A 14204-nucleotide genomic window follows, 5' to 3' on the forward strand; every position below is an offset into this window, starting at 1 on the left:
TTTCCAACGGAAGGAATGCCTTCTGTTCCTCCGTATCCAGTATCATCCCCAGGAAAGGAAGCCGCTGTGTTGGTTCCAGATGGGATTTTGGTAGGTTCAGAATCAACCCGTGATCCTGGAGTGGTCGGGTTGAGAGGGCAATGCTGTCCAACAACCTCTCCCTGGATGGTGCTTTTATCAGCAGATCATCCAGGTACGGTATTATGTTCACTCCCTGTTTGCGGAGGAGAAACATCATCTCTGCCATTACCTTGATGAATACCCTCGGTGCCGTGGAGAGGCCAAATGGCAGGGCCTGGAACTGGTAGTGACAGTCCTGCATTGCAAACCTGATGAGGTGGCCAAATCGGAATATGAAGGTACGCATCCTTGATGTCCAGAGACACCAGAAATCCCCCCTCCTCCAGACCTGAGATTATCACTCTCAGAGACTCCATCTTGAACTTGAACACCCTTAAGTACGGGTTCAGTGACTTCAGGTTTAAAATGGTCCTCACCGAACCGTCCGGTTTCGGTACCACAAACAGGTTGGAGTGATAACCCTCGTTTTGTAGGTGAAGTGGAACTGGGACAATGACCAGAGTTTGTACCAGTTTCTGAATTGCTGCCTGCAAAGTCATACCTGCTTCTGGAGAAGCTGGTAAGCCTGATTTGAAGAATCTGTGAGGTGGGAGTTCCTGAAACTCCAGTCTGTATCCCTGGGTGATAAGGTCTTTGACCCAGGGATCCTGGCAAGATGTTGCCCACACGAGACTAAAATAACGTAACCGAGCTCCCACCAGAATGTCTTCCAGGCAGTGCGGCCCACCGTCATGCTGAAGGCTTTGAGGAAGCAGACCCGGAGGTCTGTTCCTGAGAACCTGCAGCTGCTAGTTTTCTGGATTTACCTTTATTGCTTTTGAAGGCAGTAGAAGAACCTTTGGGTCTGCCTTTAAACTTCGCTGTCAGAAAGCACTGCAGAGTTGGAGCAGAGTAGGTTTTCCTTGCTGTGGGTGCTACGAGAGAAAGGTATATAGACTTACCCGCCGTATGCTTGGACATCCACGCATCCAATAAATCTCCAAAAATGGCCTCACCTTTGAACGGTAGGCCTTCCACGCTTTTTCTGGAATCCGCATCCGCAGTCCACTGGCGCAGCAACAAGCCCCTGCCTGCTGAGACTGCCATAGCAGTTGTGCGTGCGTTAAGCAAACCAATTTCCTTTATGGCCTCCACCATAAAGTTTGCAGAGTCTTGAATATGCTGTAGAAGCAAAATTATCTCCCCCCGGGGTAAGGAATCTAACCCATCTATTAGATTACCAGACCATTTTGCAATGGCCCTAGTGATCCATGCACAAGCAATAGTAGGTCGCTGGGCCACCCCCACAGCTGTGTCCTTTAAGGATGCTGCCCCAGGAACGGGTAAGATTATCTTACGTGACAACCTAAAGACCGATGCATCCACAAACAGTGGGTTTTCCCATTTCTTCCTATCTTCCAAAGGAAAGGGGAAGGAAGCATTCAATCTCTTAGGGATCTGAAACTTTTTGTCAGGAGTTGCCCAAGTTTCCTCAAATAAAGCATTCAATTCCCTTGATGCTGGAAATGTAGCAGAGGATTTCTTTTTTACATTAAAATAAGACTCCTCTTCTACCTCCATCACTTTGTCAGGAATGTGCAGGACATCCCTAATAGCTTCTATCAGGGCCTGTATTCCTTGTGACAGGGCTGCATCCCCCTCACTAGCGTCCACCTCACCCTCCTCTGCGTCTGATGTATTGTCATCAGTATCAGCCTTCATGATTTGGGCCAGAGTACGCTTCTGAGGGCAAAGTGTAAGGGTCTGAGGCGCCGCTATGGGGAATGGATCTCTATTTATGAGGTCAGCCATAGACTGTCTTAAGTATTGCATCTCTTTTTCATTCTGGGCTAATTTTGTAGAAATATTTGATTTCATCCCCTTGATGGAATCTAACCATGGGGATTCTGACCCACTAGCCTAAGAACGGGAACTACCTTGAGTACATGGTAGTGAATCACCCGGAAAGGACAGACACTCTGCTGTGTATGAAACACAGTCCCTGGACATTGTAACGTGAAGGGACACACACACACGGTGAAAACACAGTTTTAACTCACACAGAGCCCCCAGGGAGACACAGAGAAAAAGTAGGGCAGCCACACTGCGCCCTTATAGCCAAGTAAAACTCAGCTGGGTCGCCACACTAAGTCCCTTAGAGGAGCTGTGCTTCCCTGCGACGCTGCCAGTGTAAGCTGCAGAGGGAAAATGGCGCTGGTGAGCTGCTGGATCCGCTCATAGTGAAGCCCCGCCCCCATAATGGCATGCAGCATCCCGGTTTTTCATCCTGGCCTGAGGTCTTATATGTGCTTAACTTAGGGTTAGAACCCGTGTTAAGGCAGTACCCAGCGTGGGTAAGCATTGTGGGGGGTTCAACGCCTGCCTCATGGCGGGACACACCAGCCGCATGTCCTCTGAACCTCCCGAAGCGCAGCCTGCATGTCAGCGCTGCGCTCATACACCGATGCCGCCATTCTCGCCGGTGACCTGCTAACCGGGACACTGGCATTGTACTCACCACAACTTCTTTCTTCTGGCTCTGTTAGGGGTTGCGGCGTGCTGCGGGAGGGTACGCTGCACCGTGGTGGGGCTTGCGAATGACTCCCTCAGGAGCTCAGTGTCCTGTCAGCAGAGAAACGGGAAGTTGGGCTGTTCTCTCCCCTAAGTCCCACGAAGCAGGCAGTCAGGTGCCAGCCTGAGCTGCCTGAAAATAACAAACTAGAAAATAAACGCTTTCCCGAGCGTGACCGGCTCCTCCGGGCACATTTTCTAACCTGAGTCTGGTGGGAGGGGCATAGAGGGAGGAGCCAGTGCACACTATTGATTTCTTAAAGTGCCCAAGGCTCCTAGTACCCATGGTACTAATGTGGACCCCAGTATCCTCTAGGACGTAAGAGAAAGTAACTTGAATATAGCTGTAGTTCTCTCCATAAAGCTTAAACCACATCACTTAGCCCACTCCTGTCAGCAATACATGGTGTCCGTTTAAGATGCATGTAATGATGATTCAGGACACATGACCTTGGCCAATATTACATGCTTGTCATCAGTGCACAGTAAATCCCTGGAGAAGTCCAACATGTGCGTTGGGGAGTGCAGAAACACAATCTCACTAAAAATGACTTAATTCCCATGGGAGGCCCTATAATGTCTCCTTACTTACACAGGATTTTTAAGCTTACATCTGTCCTCAGATCAGAAAGGAGCACGGCACACCACGTCTAATACACATGAAGACATATCATCGGATGTACAAAACGGTCCCCTGACAGTCTATAAGAGGATCAGCCTGATAAAGTTACTCGCTGGGAGGATTTTTGGCACCTGCAACGTATTCTCTATAACCCTTAATGGTACACGAAGCACTTGTAGTGTCCATTTGGAATAATTGTATTTTTGAGTAGGGGGCTAAGGTTACGGTTGCAAGCCTCGTTTATCCCTGAGGTATGAGGCGGATGAGGAGGTTGTTGCAGGACATGAGCTAAAGGAGGACAGGCATAAAATGCCAACTATCTTGGCTATGTACAGGGGGAATCCTGCCCATAAACCACACATGCAAACGGATTACAAAAGAAAAAAATAAATAACTAACTATGTTAAAGTGGAACCAATCAACTATCTATATCCTGACTCACAGTGGGAGCAGCCATGTTTGGGTTCAACCCAATATGTACAAGGATGAGGCCAATCCAGGACCGGATTAATGGCCATATGGGCCAGGGGCTGTAAAAGATCAACGGCCTATTGTAAGAAGTGGAAGAGGCGTGACCAGTGCTGTGTGGGTGTGGTCAGTGTATGCAGGGCTGTGGCCAGTGCATGCAGGATGTATATCCTTATGGTTGTGTCTATGCTCCCTTCGTGATCAGGACCAGGAAGTGACAGCATGAGAGGGCAGCAGATGACTTCCGCCCTTACAGCACCTAAATGTTTTATCCGATTCTCCGTTCGTTTGAGGTTATTTCATTTTATCTATGCACGATTGGACACTCGCAGGCTCGCTTCACTTGCCACGCTTTGGCTTGGTGTCTCGCTCCACTCCGCTCGTCACAGGTTACTATTCCAAATAGTTTGTGACATGGACCCAGGGGCTTATGGGAAAGGTCCTCTTCACGAAGGGTAACTAGACACTACCATATCCTTATGCCATCAGCACCAGAGTCTACCCCAAAAAGTAGGAAAAATAGAAATACACTTTATTATACTTATGATTTATGCCCGACCGTTAGGCCAGCTGAGCGACTGATCATCACCATGCTGTCAAGATGATTGGCCTATCAATTCATTGCGCAAAACTGACGACTCCTCGGTATGTAAGTGAAAGGACCACTTGAATTATGACAGCTCAGTTTGGCCATCTACACATGGCAGCCTTGAGAAGTGGAAAGTAATACAGCTCCTAGTACAGAGTTATGCACAATTGATGTAGAGGTTTGGCTACAGTTGTTAATTCCCATCTTATCCAGCACTAGGGGAAGCACCAACATAGAAGATGTGGTGTGGGGGGCCGCAGACATGAGACCTGCGGCATTGCCATATAATTTGGGGGGGGGGGGGGGTTTGGCGTGTTCTTTGGAGTCCACCTCTAAGAAATCACGTTCTGGCATATTTCTCTGATGGTAAAAAATAATGAGCGCTTGGAAAAGCTACTAAAACTATGTGGCACCTGTAAAAAAGAAATTTTGTTAACATATGTTTACAGCTCTTTTTAAGAGCTTTGTTTGCGGTATCGCACAGTCCATAAGAGATCTACCTTTCCCTACCTCACTCTCAGTCCACGGGATTCCTCAGCCTGATGGTATAGATAGCTGTCCGTGGCTTGTATGTTCTTGTAGCGGAGTGTGGCAGGGTTTGGCGGGTGACGTCACTCGGCGGCGTCCGATCTCCTTTTTAAACTTGTGGCAGTCTTGTTTCATTACACATAGAGGAATTTGTTCTCCTGTCTCTCAATATACTCGAGTTATATGCTCTCTGAGCCTGGATGAAAGGAAGCCTGTGACTTAGGTTGTAGTATAAGATCATAAAGCAAATGAGAGGAAACTGGGTGGAAGGTGTGTCAGTCACCTGGATCTGCCGGTAATGAAACAAGTTTAAAAAGGAGATCGGACGCCGCCGAGTGACGTCACCCGCCAAACCCTGCCACACTCCGCTTCCCCGCTGGACGCAGCGGTGGAGGATAAGAACATACAAGCCACGGACAGCTATCTATACCATCAGGTTGAGGAATCCCGTGGACTGAGAGTGAGGTAGGGAAAGGTAGATCTCTTATGGACTGTGCGATACCGCAAACAAAGCTCTTAAAAAGAGCTGTAAACATATGTTAACAAAATTTCTTTTTTACAGGTGCCACATAGTTTTAGTAGCTTTTCCAAGCGCTCATTATTTTTTACCATTATCTATTGATTTATCTGAGCAGCTATAGTAATACAAGCGCATGAAACATTATATTTTCAGTCATATTTCTTTCTCTAATGTTATTGTGATGACAGAGGGTAATAAAAGAAACAACGTTGGCCTTGGGGATTTAGATAAAGAGATTTTTACTTTATTTTTTAGTGACATATGATACAGAAGGTTCCTCACATGCCATTGCCAGCCTGTAAATATTCATAGCACAGTTCATATTACTACAGATGAGGGAACCCCTGAAAAAAACAAAAACCTCCCAATCTGTCCAGTCCCCGGATCAGTCACAAGGCTGCCGTGATTATGTAGTGTTTTGAACTGATGTAGATAAGTTATAGGAAATCACGTGACTTCTCTTGTCTCACCAGTATGTATCTGTATGTATTCTCTACTCAATTCACAAACATCTCCTTGCCAACTTATCCTAGTGGTTCACATTACTCTGACACAGGTCAAGATTACTCACAAGGCAACACAGGCAGCTGCCTAGGTACTGGAGATGTTGAAGGAGCCCAGAGGTGGAATAAGTCATAGGGGGTCATTCAGACCCGATCCGACGCTAGCATTTTTTGCAGCGGTGCGATCGGGTCTGAACTGCGCATGCGTATGCTCCGCAATGCGCAAGTGCGTCGGCCGCCGGCGATCGCCGGACAGCGGCGGATTTAACGAAGAACACGATCGCAAGAAGATTGACAGGAAGAGGTCGTTTATGGGTGTCAACTGGCCATTTCTAGGGAGTGTCCGGAAAAACGCAGGCGTGCCCAGCCGTTTGGAGGGAGGATTCCTGACGTCAGCTCCTGGCTGGATCATCGCAGTGGCTGAGTAAGTCCTGAGCTCTCTGCACAAGCCATCGCACCCCTGCACAGCGATTACCCCCTCCCCCTTTAGGCAGCAACTACCTGATCGCAGCATTGCAAAAAAAACGCCTGCGTGCGATCAGGTCTGAATCACCCCCATAGAACTGATTTGTTTACTTCCACATGAGCCCTGTTGCACTGTGCTCCGCTCACAGATTACTGAATTGTATAGGGATCTCTGATACCCATGTAGGACAGAATATGCATACCCATTACATTTTCACATTATAACAGTTGGTGGTTTATGATGGTCAACAGTTATAGCGTTTGCCACATCTTATCTCACATTAGTGGGAATGGAACAAAAATCATTTTATGCAACATACTGCCTTTCCATAGCTCCCTTTTATTCTGTCAATGGGACTAATTTTGAGTTGATCACAGCAGCAAATGTGTTAGCAGATAGGCAAAACCATGTGCACTGCAGGGGGGGCAGATGTAACATGTGCAGAGAGAGTTAGATTTGGGTGGGGTGTATTCAAACTGAAATCTAAATTGCAGTGTAAAAATAAAGCAGCCAGTATTTACCCTGCACAGAAACGAAATAACCCACCCAAATCTAACTCTCTCTGCAAATGTTATATGTGCCCCCCACCCCCCCCCTGCAGTGCACATGGTTTTGCCCAATTGCTAACAAAATTGCTGCTGCGATCAACTCAGAATTACCCCCAATATTGGTTTATTTGTGGAGGTGTCATGTAAAATTAGTTACACTAAACAGAATGCATGTTGAGCTTTTTAGCTGTTTATATCATGGAACATAGGTGGTCATTCCGAGTTGATCGCTCGCTAGCTAGTTTTAGCAGCCGTGTAAACGCTATGCTGCCTCCCACTGGGAGTGTATTTTAGCTAAGCAGAAGTGCAAACAAAAGGATCGCAGAGCAGCGGCAAGCTTTTTTTGTGCAGTTTTAGAGTAGCTCAATACCTACTCAGAGCTTGTGATCACTTCAGACTATTCAGTTCCTGTTTTGATGTCACGAACACGCCCTGCGTTCGCCCAGCCACGCCTGCGTTTTTTCTAACACTCCCTGAAAACGGTCAGTTGACACCCAGAAATGCCCCCTTCCTGCCAATCACTCTGCGGCCAGCAGTGCGACTGAAAAGCTTTGCTAGACCCTGTGTGAAACGACATAGTTCGTTGCAATAGTACAATGCGCGTGCGCATTGCGCCGCATACGCAGAAGTGCCGTTTTTTTCCTCATCGCTGCAGAGCGAACGAAAGCATCTAGCGATCAACTCGGAATGGCCACCATAGAACAAAACTGCTCAATGCAGACAGCAAGATGGAGATTTCTTGTTCCACAGCAAGAAAAAGAAACGCTGGCCTGTCAATAAATAGATAACACCAAAATAAAAGCTAGAAATATTAAGTACTGTATTTAGTAAAAGTTACAGGAAAGAGTACAGAAAGAATATTAATGGTGGCCCAAAACTGTAGAAATGCCTAAAGCCTAATAAACTCTAGGTCCAGGTAATTGAGACAAGTTCAGTATGTGATGCCGGCGGTCACAATACCGACGCTGGCATCCCGATCTTTAAAATCCTGACTTGGGTGAGGTAAGCATGCCATCCCAACTCTCCCATACCCCTCCCTTCCCACAGCGTAACCCTAACCTCCCCCCTTTGTGCCTAAACCTACCCTCCCCCATGGAGGTGCCTATCCCCCCCCCTCCCCACAGCATAACCTTAACCCCCCAGCCCCTAACCCGTCTGATATTCTTACGGTCGGGATGGCAGCTGTTGGGATTCCGGTGTCGGCATTCTGACGGCTGTCGAGATTCTTGCACCGGTATTCCAAATGTCGGGATCCCGACAGCCAGTACCATAACCACATCCCATTGAGACCACATATGATGTGCAAAGCCTTTATTCCCTGCATGACAAGTTTACAGACTCAGATTATAGGATTCCCTGTAATAAGAGACATTGCAGGAAATGTACAGCTGAAAAGATGCTGAATACCTTTAAAAGGATGACGGAACCTAATTATTTTTCTTAGAAACATTCCATCACCCTACTAAGATGTGGGGAACACAAGATAGGTGTCACCAGCAGGTGTGGAAAAGCCTAGTCCCAAAGGTGCCTTAACAGCTACTGTCCCCTGCTGAGGATCCTCAGAATGGGAGGTGAACGCAGCAGAGTCTGAATCAGACTGAACCTGGGTTATTGCCGCAATATTCCGGGTGGCGGTCCCCGAAAAATAAAGTACCTGGGTAACAAGGCAGTGTAAACGGGTCACCCGGGTCCTGTTATAAGCCTATGGACAGGCGACTCACCGATGCTTGCACCGGCAGAGGGAAGCTCCGTCAATAACCCAGGTCAAGCCGGCGGTGTTAACAGGGTTTGAAGCCGATGTGACACTGGCTGGACCCGGGTTGGCAGTGTAAAAGGGGTATAACACTGCCGCTGAATGTAGGGTTATAAACTATTATGGAGCTGGCTGTATTTGAACTCCTACAGTTGGTCACAGTTGCTAGGAGGACATTGCAGTGCTGACTCAGCAACATGCATTTGTTGGCTTAGCCTCCTCCCCCCCCCATCACCACACCGGTACACTCACCAAAATCCACAGACCCTGCATCCAATTGTGTACTGCATCTCTGAGCGGCACCAATCAGGACACAAGCACATGTGCAGGCTTACATCTGCCAACTGCGTGCGGCATCGGAACTGCATTCTACTCTGAATCAGGCCCTACAGCTCTAGTTGGCCTGAGTTGTGCAGAAGGGCCAACTAGAGATGTAGGGCCTGATTCAGAGTAGGGCACAGAGGTAAATTTGTTCAAAACCATGTGAGGGTGAAATTGCCATTTCAATTTGACTTTGCGCCTTTTTATTTTACCTGGAACCCCCCATGCATTTCAATCCATTGAATAAAAAATACTTTTAAAATGGAATATGTCATGCCCATCCAGTTATTTACCATTCACAGTAACATGAAATTTATATGGGGTATATTATTCAGCGGCCATGAAAAATAGACTGCAGTGATAAACCCCTTTGCATTTAGGGCTGTGTGTGTTAGATCTGGAACACACTGCAGAGCAGGAGGGATTATCCAAGCCCTGCGAGTTCCTCTTAGTTCGGAGCTGGGAAGCGGTGCCAAATTGCTGAAATCGTCATGCCGACCTGTTTTTTTTTTCTCTCTCTCTCTCATACTACTTAGTAAAAGCCGCTGGCTGTATTTAGGAGTGCCCTAGCAGCATTTCAATTTATAGAGCAGTAGAGGGCAGATGACAGACCAAATAGAGACACAGATAAATATAGATGTGTGTTCATTTTGTTATGTGCTGATATATATTCACGTCACGGGGATAGCCTGTTTACAACGCTTGTGCCTTAGAGAAACATATAGCAGACCTGTGTGGAATCCCTGGTTGCTGAACGGCATGACAACACAGTACAAACGTTGCATACATCTGTCCTCAGCTAATGACCTCTCATCCAGAGTATTAAGTAAAAATGTATAGAGGATACGTTATGGAAGCTGCTATACAGGTAAAGTTATAGAGAAGGAGTGCTGTGCACAGCAACCAATCGGATGTTGGCAGAGATTAGCAGGCGTGTCCTGCTTAACTATACACCGCTTATCTGGGCACCCAAATCATATATAGTAACCCAGGACCTCCTCTCTAGCTGCCCACCTCCTTCTACCCTGCCAGGATCACATCTCCAGACACTTCACTGCTCCGGCCTCTGTACTGCATGCCACAGCCATCACGATATATAGGCTGCAACTTTGGTCTTATGCGCTGGACCCCTTTTTTCCTCCATACTGACCAGAGTCCTTAATCTTGTGGAGTAGCCCACATTCCACCCTACCTACTTCGCCGGACTCTATGAGATACTACATAGTGTTTTTCCAGCCGCAGCAGCCATCACTAGTACTGGCACTTACACCCATCCCATGCTGGGTACAAAGGTCTGTCTGAAACCGGCATCCCATCTCCAGGCATTCTATCTCCATCCACACTGTCAGAATGTCAATGTTGGGGTTAAGCTGTGGGCTGGAAGATTTGGCTATGGGGGGAGGTTAGGGTTAGGGATATTGGAGAAATAAATACCGCGGCACTGGAGGATTGGAAGCCTGACCCGGAAGTGATGGTCACATGACCCCCGGGACCCGGAAGAGGCCACTGCAGTTGCCAGAAGGTCTCTGCTGGACCACCAGGAAGAAATATTGACATTGTAACATTTGGACATTTCATCACTATCTACATGATGAAGACATAGTCAACGTCAATATTATGACACAAGGACATTCTCGCATGTCAACATGATAAATTTAGAAATAAAGACTGGATATTTCGTCCCCATCCCCAAGAGAGACATCACTACCTGCCAATGGGCCTAATTCAGAGCTGATCGTAGATGTGCTAAAAATAGCCATGCTATTGCACCTGGCAAGTAGCTCCCTGCCTATACAGCCTAGCTGCGAAGGCAGGCGGCTACCTGCCATGTTTTGGGTTGCATTGGCTGCGTGTGACGCCCTAGCAACGGTCCGGACACACCTGCATTGTCCAGACCACGGTACTGACACGCCCGCCTCTGTCTGTCAATCAGGCAAAGGCGGTCGCATCTCACTGTGTGCGCATGCGAATTGCGGCCGCCGCGTGTGCGCACACACCAGACTGCAAACGCTGCCGCTGCAACGTTCCAGTCTGAATCACCCCCAATATTTGTCAACACTGTCATATATTCGCTGTCCTTGAACCAAACTATACTTGCTGATGTCACCCAGTTCCCTCGGAAGGAGTGACTTATAATTGGCTCAAATGGTTGTGCTTGGCAAAGACAATGATTCCATGCAAAGATGCCCAGTAAGAGTCACTGACTCATTGGAGTCTAACTAATTTATTTTAGCCAAATAAGTAAGGTAGCTCTCATTAATGTTAATAAATGCAGAAACGCAGAAGTGAAGTTTAGAATAATGGTGTAAGGTTTTTGTTACGCAACAAACCTATGAAATACACTCACACCACTGACCTTGTTGGAATTTTGCCTTTTGGTTCCGCTGTGCTCGGGCATACAGTACCACCTGCTGGACCACATCCAGCTGTTCCTGGAGGTGCGGGAAATGGAAATCGGTGCATTCCTGGCAGACTGTGGCAAAATCTGAAACATGACATAAAGGAAAGCAGATTGTTATATGTATTACAGCAGGGTTCAGAATCGCCACACACTACTACAGAGGGCTCAAATCGGTACACACTACTACAGTGTGTTCAGAATTGGCACACACCATTACAGAGGGTTCACAATCAGTACATACCACTGCAGCAGGCTCAGAATCCGCGCACACTATTATAGCAGGCTCAGAATCCGCGCACACTATTGCAGCAGGCTCAAAATCAGCGCACACTATTGCAGCAGGCTCAGAATCAGCGCACACTATTGCAGCAGGCTCAGAATCAGCGCACACTATTGCAGCAGGCTCAGAATCAGCGCACACTATTGCAGCAGGCTCAGAATCAGCGCACACTATTGCAGCAGGCTCAGAATCAGCGCACACTATTGCAGCAGGCTCAGAATGAGCGCACACTATTGCAGCAGGCTCAGAATGAGCGCACACTATTGCAGCAGGCTCAGAAGCAGCGCACACTATTGCAGCAGGCTCAGAATCAGCGCACACTATTGCAGCAGGCTCAGAAGCAGCGCACACTATTGCAGCAGGCTCAAAAGCAGCGCACACTATTGCAGCAGGCTCAGAATCAGCGCACACTATTGCAGCAGGCTCAGAATCAGCGCACACTATTGCAGCAGGCTCAGAATCAGCGCACACTATTGCAGCAGGCTCAGAAGCAGCGCACACTATTGCAGCAGGCTCAGAATCAGCGCACACTATTGCAGCAGGCTCAGAAGCAGCGCACACTATTGCAGCAGGCTCAAAAGCAGCGCACACTATTGCAGCAGGCTCAGAATCGGCGCACACTATTGCAGCAGGCTCAGAATCGGCGCACACTATTGCAGCAGGCTCAAAATCAGCGCATACTATTGCAGCAGGCTCAGAATGAGCGCACACTATTATAGCAGGCTCAGAATGAGCGCACACTATTGCAGCAGGCTCAGAATGAGCGCACACTATTATAGCAGGCTCAGAATGAGCGCACACTATTATAGCAGGCTTAGAATGAGCGCACACTATTATAGCAGGCTCAGAATGAGCGCACACTATTATAGCAGGCTCAGAATGAGCGCACACTATTGCAGCAGGCTCAGAATGAGCGCACACTATTGCAGCAGGCTCATAATCAGCGCACACTATTGCAGCAGGCTCAGAATGAGCGCACACTATTATAGCAGGCTCAGAATGAGCGCACACTATTATAGCAGGCTCAGAATGAGCGCACACTATTATAGCAGGCTCAGAATGAGCGCACACTATTATAGCAGGCTCAGAATGAGCGCACACTATTGCAGCAGGCTCAGAATGAGCGCACACTATTATAGCAGGCTCAGAATGAGTGCACACTATTATAGCAGGCTCAGAATCAGCGCACACTATTGCAGCAGGCTCAGAATCAGCGCACACTATTGCAGCAGGCTCAGAATCAGCGCACACTATTGCAGCAGGCTCAGAATCAGCGCACACTATTATAGAAGGCTCAGAATGAGCGCACACTATTATAGCAAGCTCAGAATCAGCGCACACTATTATAGCAGGCTCAGAATGAGCGCACACTATTATAGCAGGCTCAGAATGAGCGCACACTATTATAGCAGGCTCAGAATCAGCGCACACTATTATAGCAGGCTCAGAATGAGCGCACACTATTATAGCAGGCTCAGAATGAGCGCACACTATTATAGCAGGCTCAGAATCAGCGCACACTATTATAGCAGGCTCAGAATGAGCGCACACTATTATAGCAGGCTCAGAATGAGCGCACACTATTATAGCAGGCTCAGAATCAGCGCACACTATTATAGCAGGCTCAGAATGAGCGCACACTATTATAGCAGGCTCAGAATCAGCGCACACTATTATAGCAGGCTCAGAATCAGCGCACACTATTATAGCAGGCTCAGAATGAGCGCACACTATTATAGCAGGCTCAGAATCAGCGCACACTATTATAGCAGGCTCAGAATGAGCGCACACTATTATAGCAGGCTCAGAATGAGCGCACACTATTATAGCAGGCTCAGAATCAGCGCACACTATTGCAGCAGGCTCAGAATCAGCGCACACTATTATAGCAGGCTCAGAATCAGCGCACACTATTGCAGCAGGCTCAGAATCAGCGCACACTATTATAGCAGGCTCAGAATGAGCGCACACTATTATAGCAGGCTCAGAATGAGCGCACACTATTATAGCAGGCTCAGAATGAGCGCACACTATTATAGCAGGCTCAGAATGAGCGCACACTATTATAGCAGGCTCAGAATGAGCGCACACTATTATAGCAGGCTCAGAATCAGCGCACACTATTATAGCAGGCTCAGAATCAGCGCACACTATTATAGCAGGCTCAGAATGAGCGCACACTATTATAGCAGGCTCAGAATCAGCGCACACTATTATAGCAGGCTCAGAATGAGCGCACACTATTATAGCAGGCTCAGAATGAGCGCACACTATTATAGCAGGCTCAGAATCAGCGCACACTATTATAGCAGGCTCAGAATGAGCGCACACTATTATAGCAGGCTCAGAATGAGCGCACACTATTATAGCAGGCTCAGAATGAGCGCACACTATTATAGCAGGCTCAGAATGAGCGCACACTATTATAGCAGGCTCAGAATCAGCGCACACTATTATAGCAGGCTCAGAATCAGCGCACACTATTATAGCAGGCTCAGAATGAGCGCACACTATTATAGCAGGCTCAGAATGAGCGCACACTATTATAGCAGGCTCAGAATCAGCGCACACTAT

The 14204-nt window shown here is 47.7% G+C and overlaps 1 protein-coding gene across 4 annotated transcripts in view; it reads right to left on the bottom strand.

Annotated features, from left to right (window-relative positions):
* FERRY3 (FERRY endosomal RAB5 effector complex subunit 3) overlaps positions 1–14204 on the bottom strand; it is a 131188-nt gene that overhangs the window by 67593 nt on the left and 49391 nt on the right. For all 4 annotated transcript variants that reach the window (XM_063928478.1, XM_063928479.1, XM_063928481.1 and 1 more), the window contains exon 9: positions 11306–11434. In XM_063928478.1, coding sequence (XP_063784548.1) covers positions 11306–11434 — 129 coding nt within the window. The remainder of the gene's footprint in view (positions 1–11305; positions 11435–14204) is intronic.

Source organism: Pseudophryne corroboree, chromosome 6 (assembly GCF_028390025.1).
Source record: "Pseudophryne corroboree isolate aPseCor3 chromosome 6, aPseCor3.hap2, whole genome shotgun sequence".
Classification (NCBI taxonomy): Eukaryota; Metazoa; Chordata; class Amphibia; order Anura; family Myobatrachidae; genus Pseudophryne; species Pseudophryne corroboree.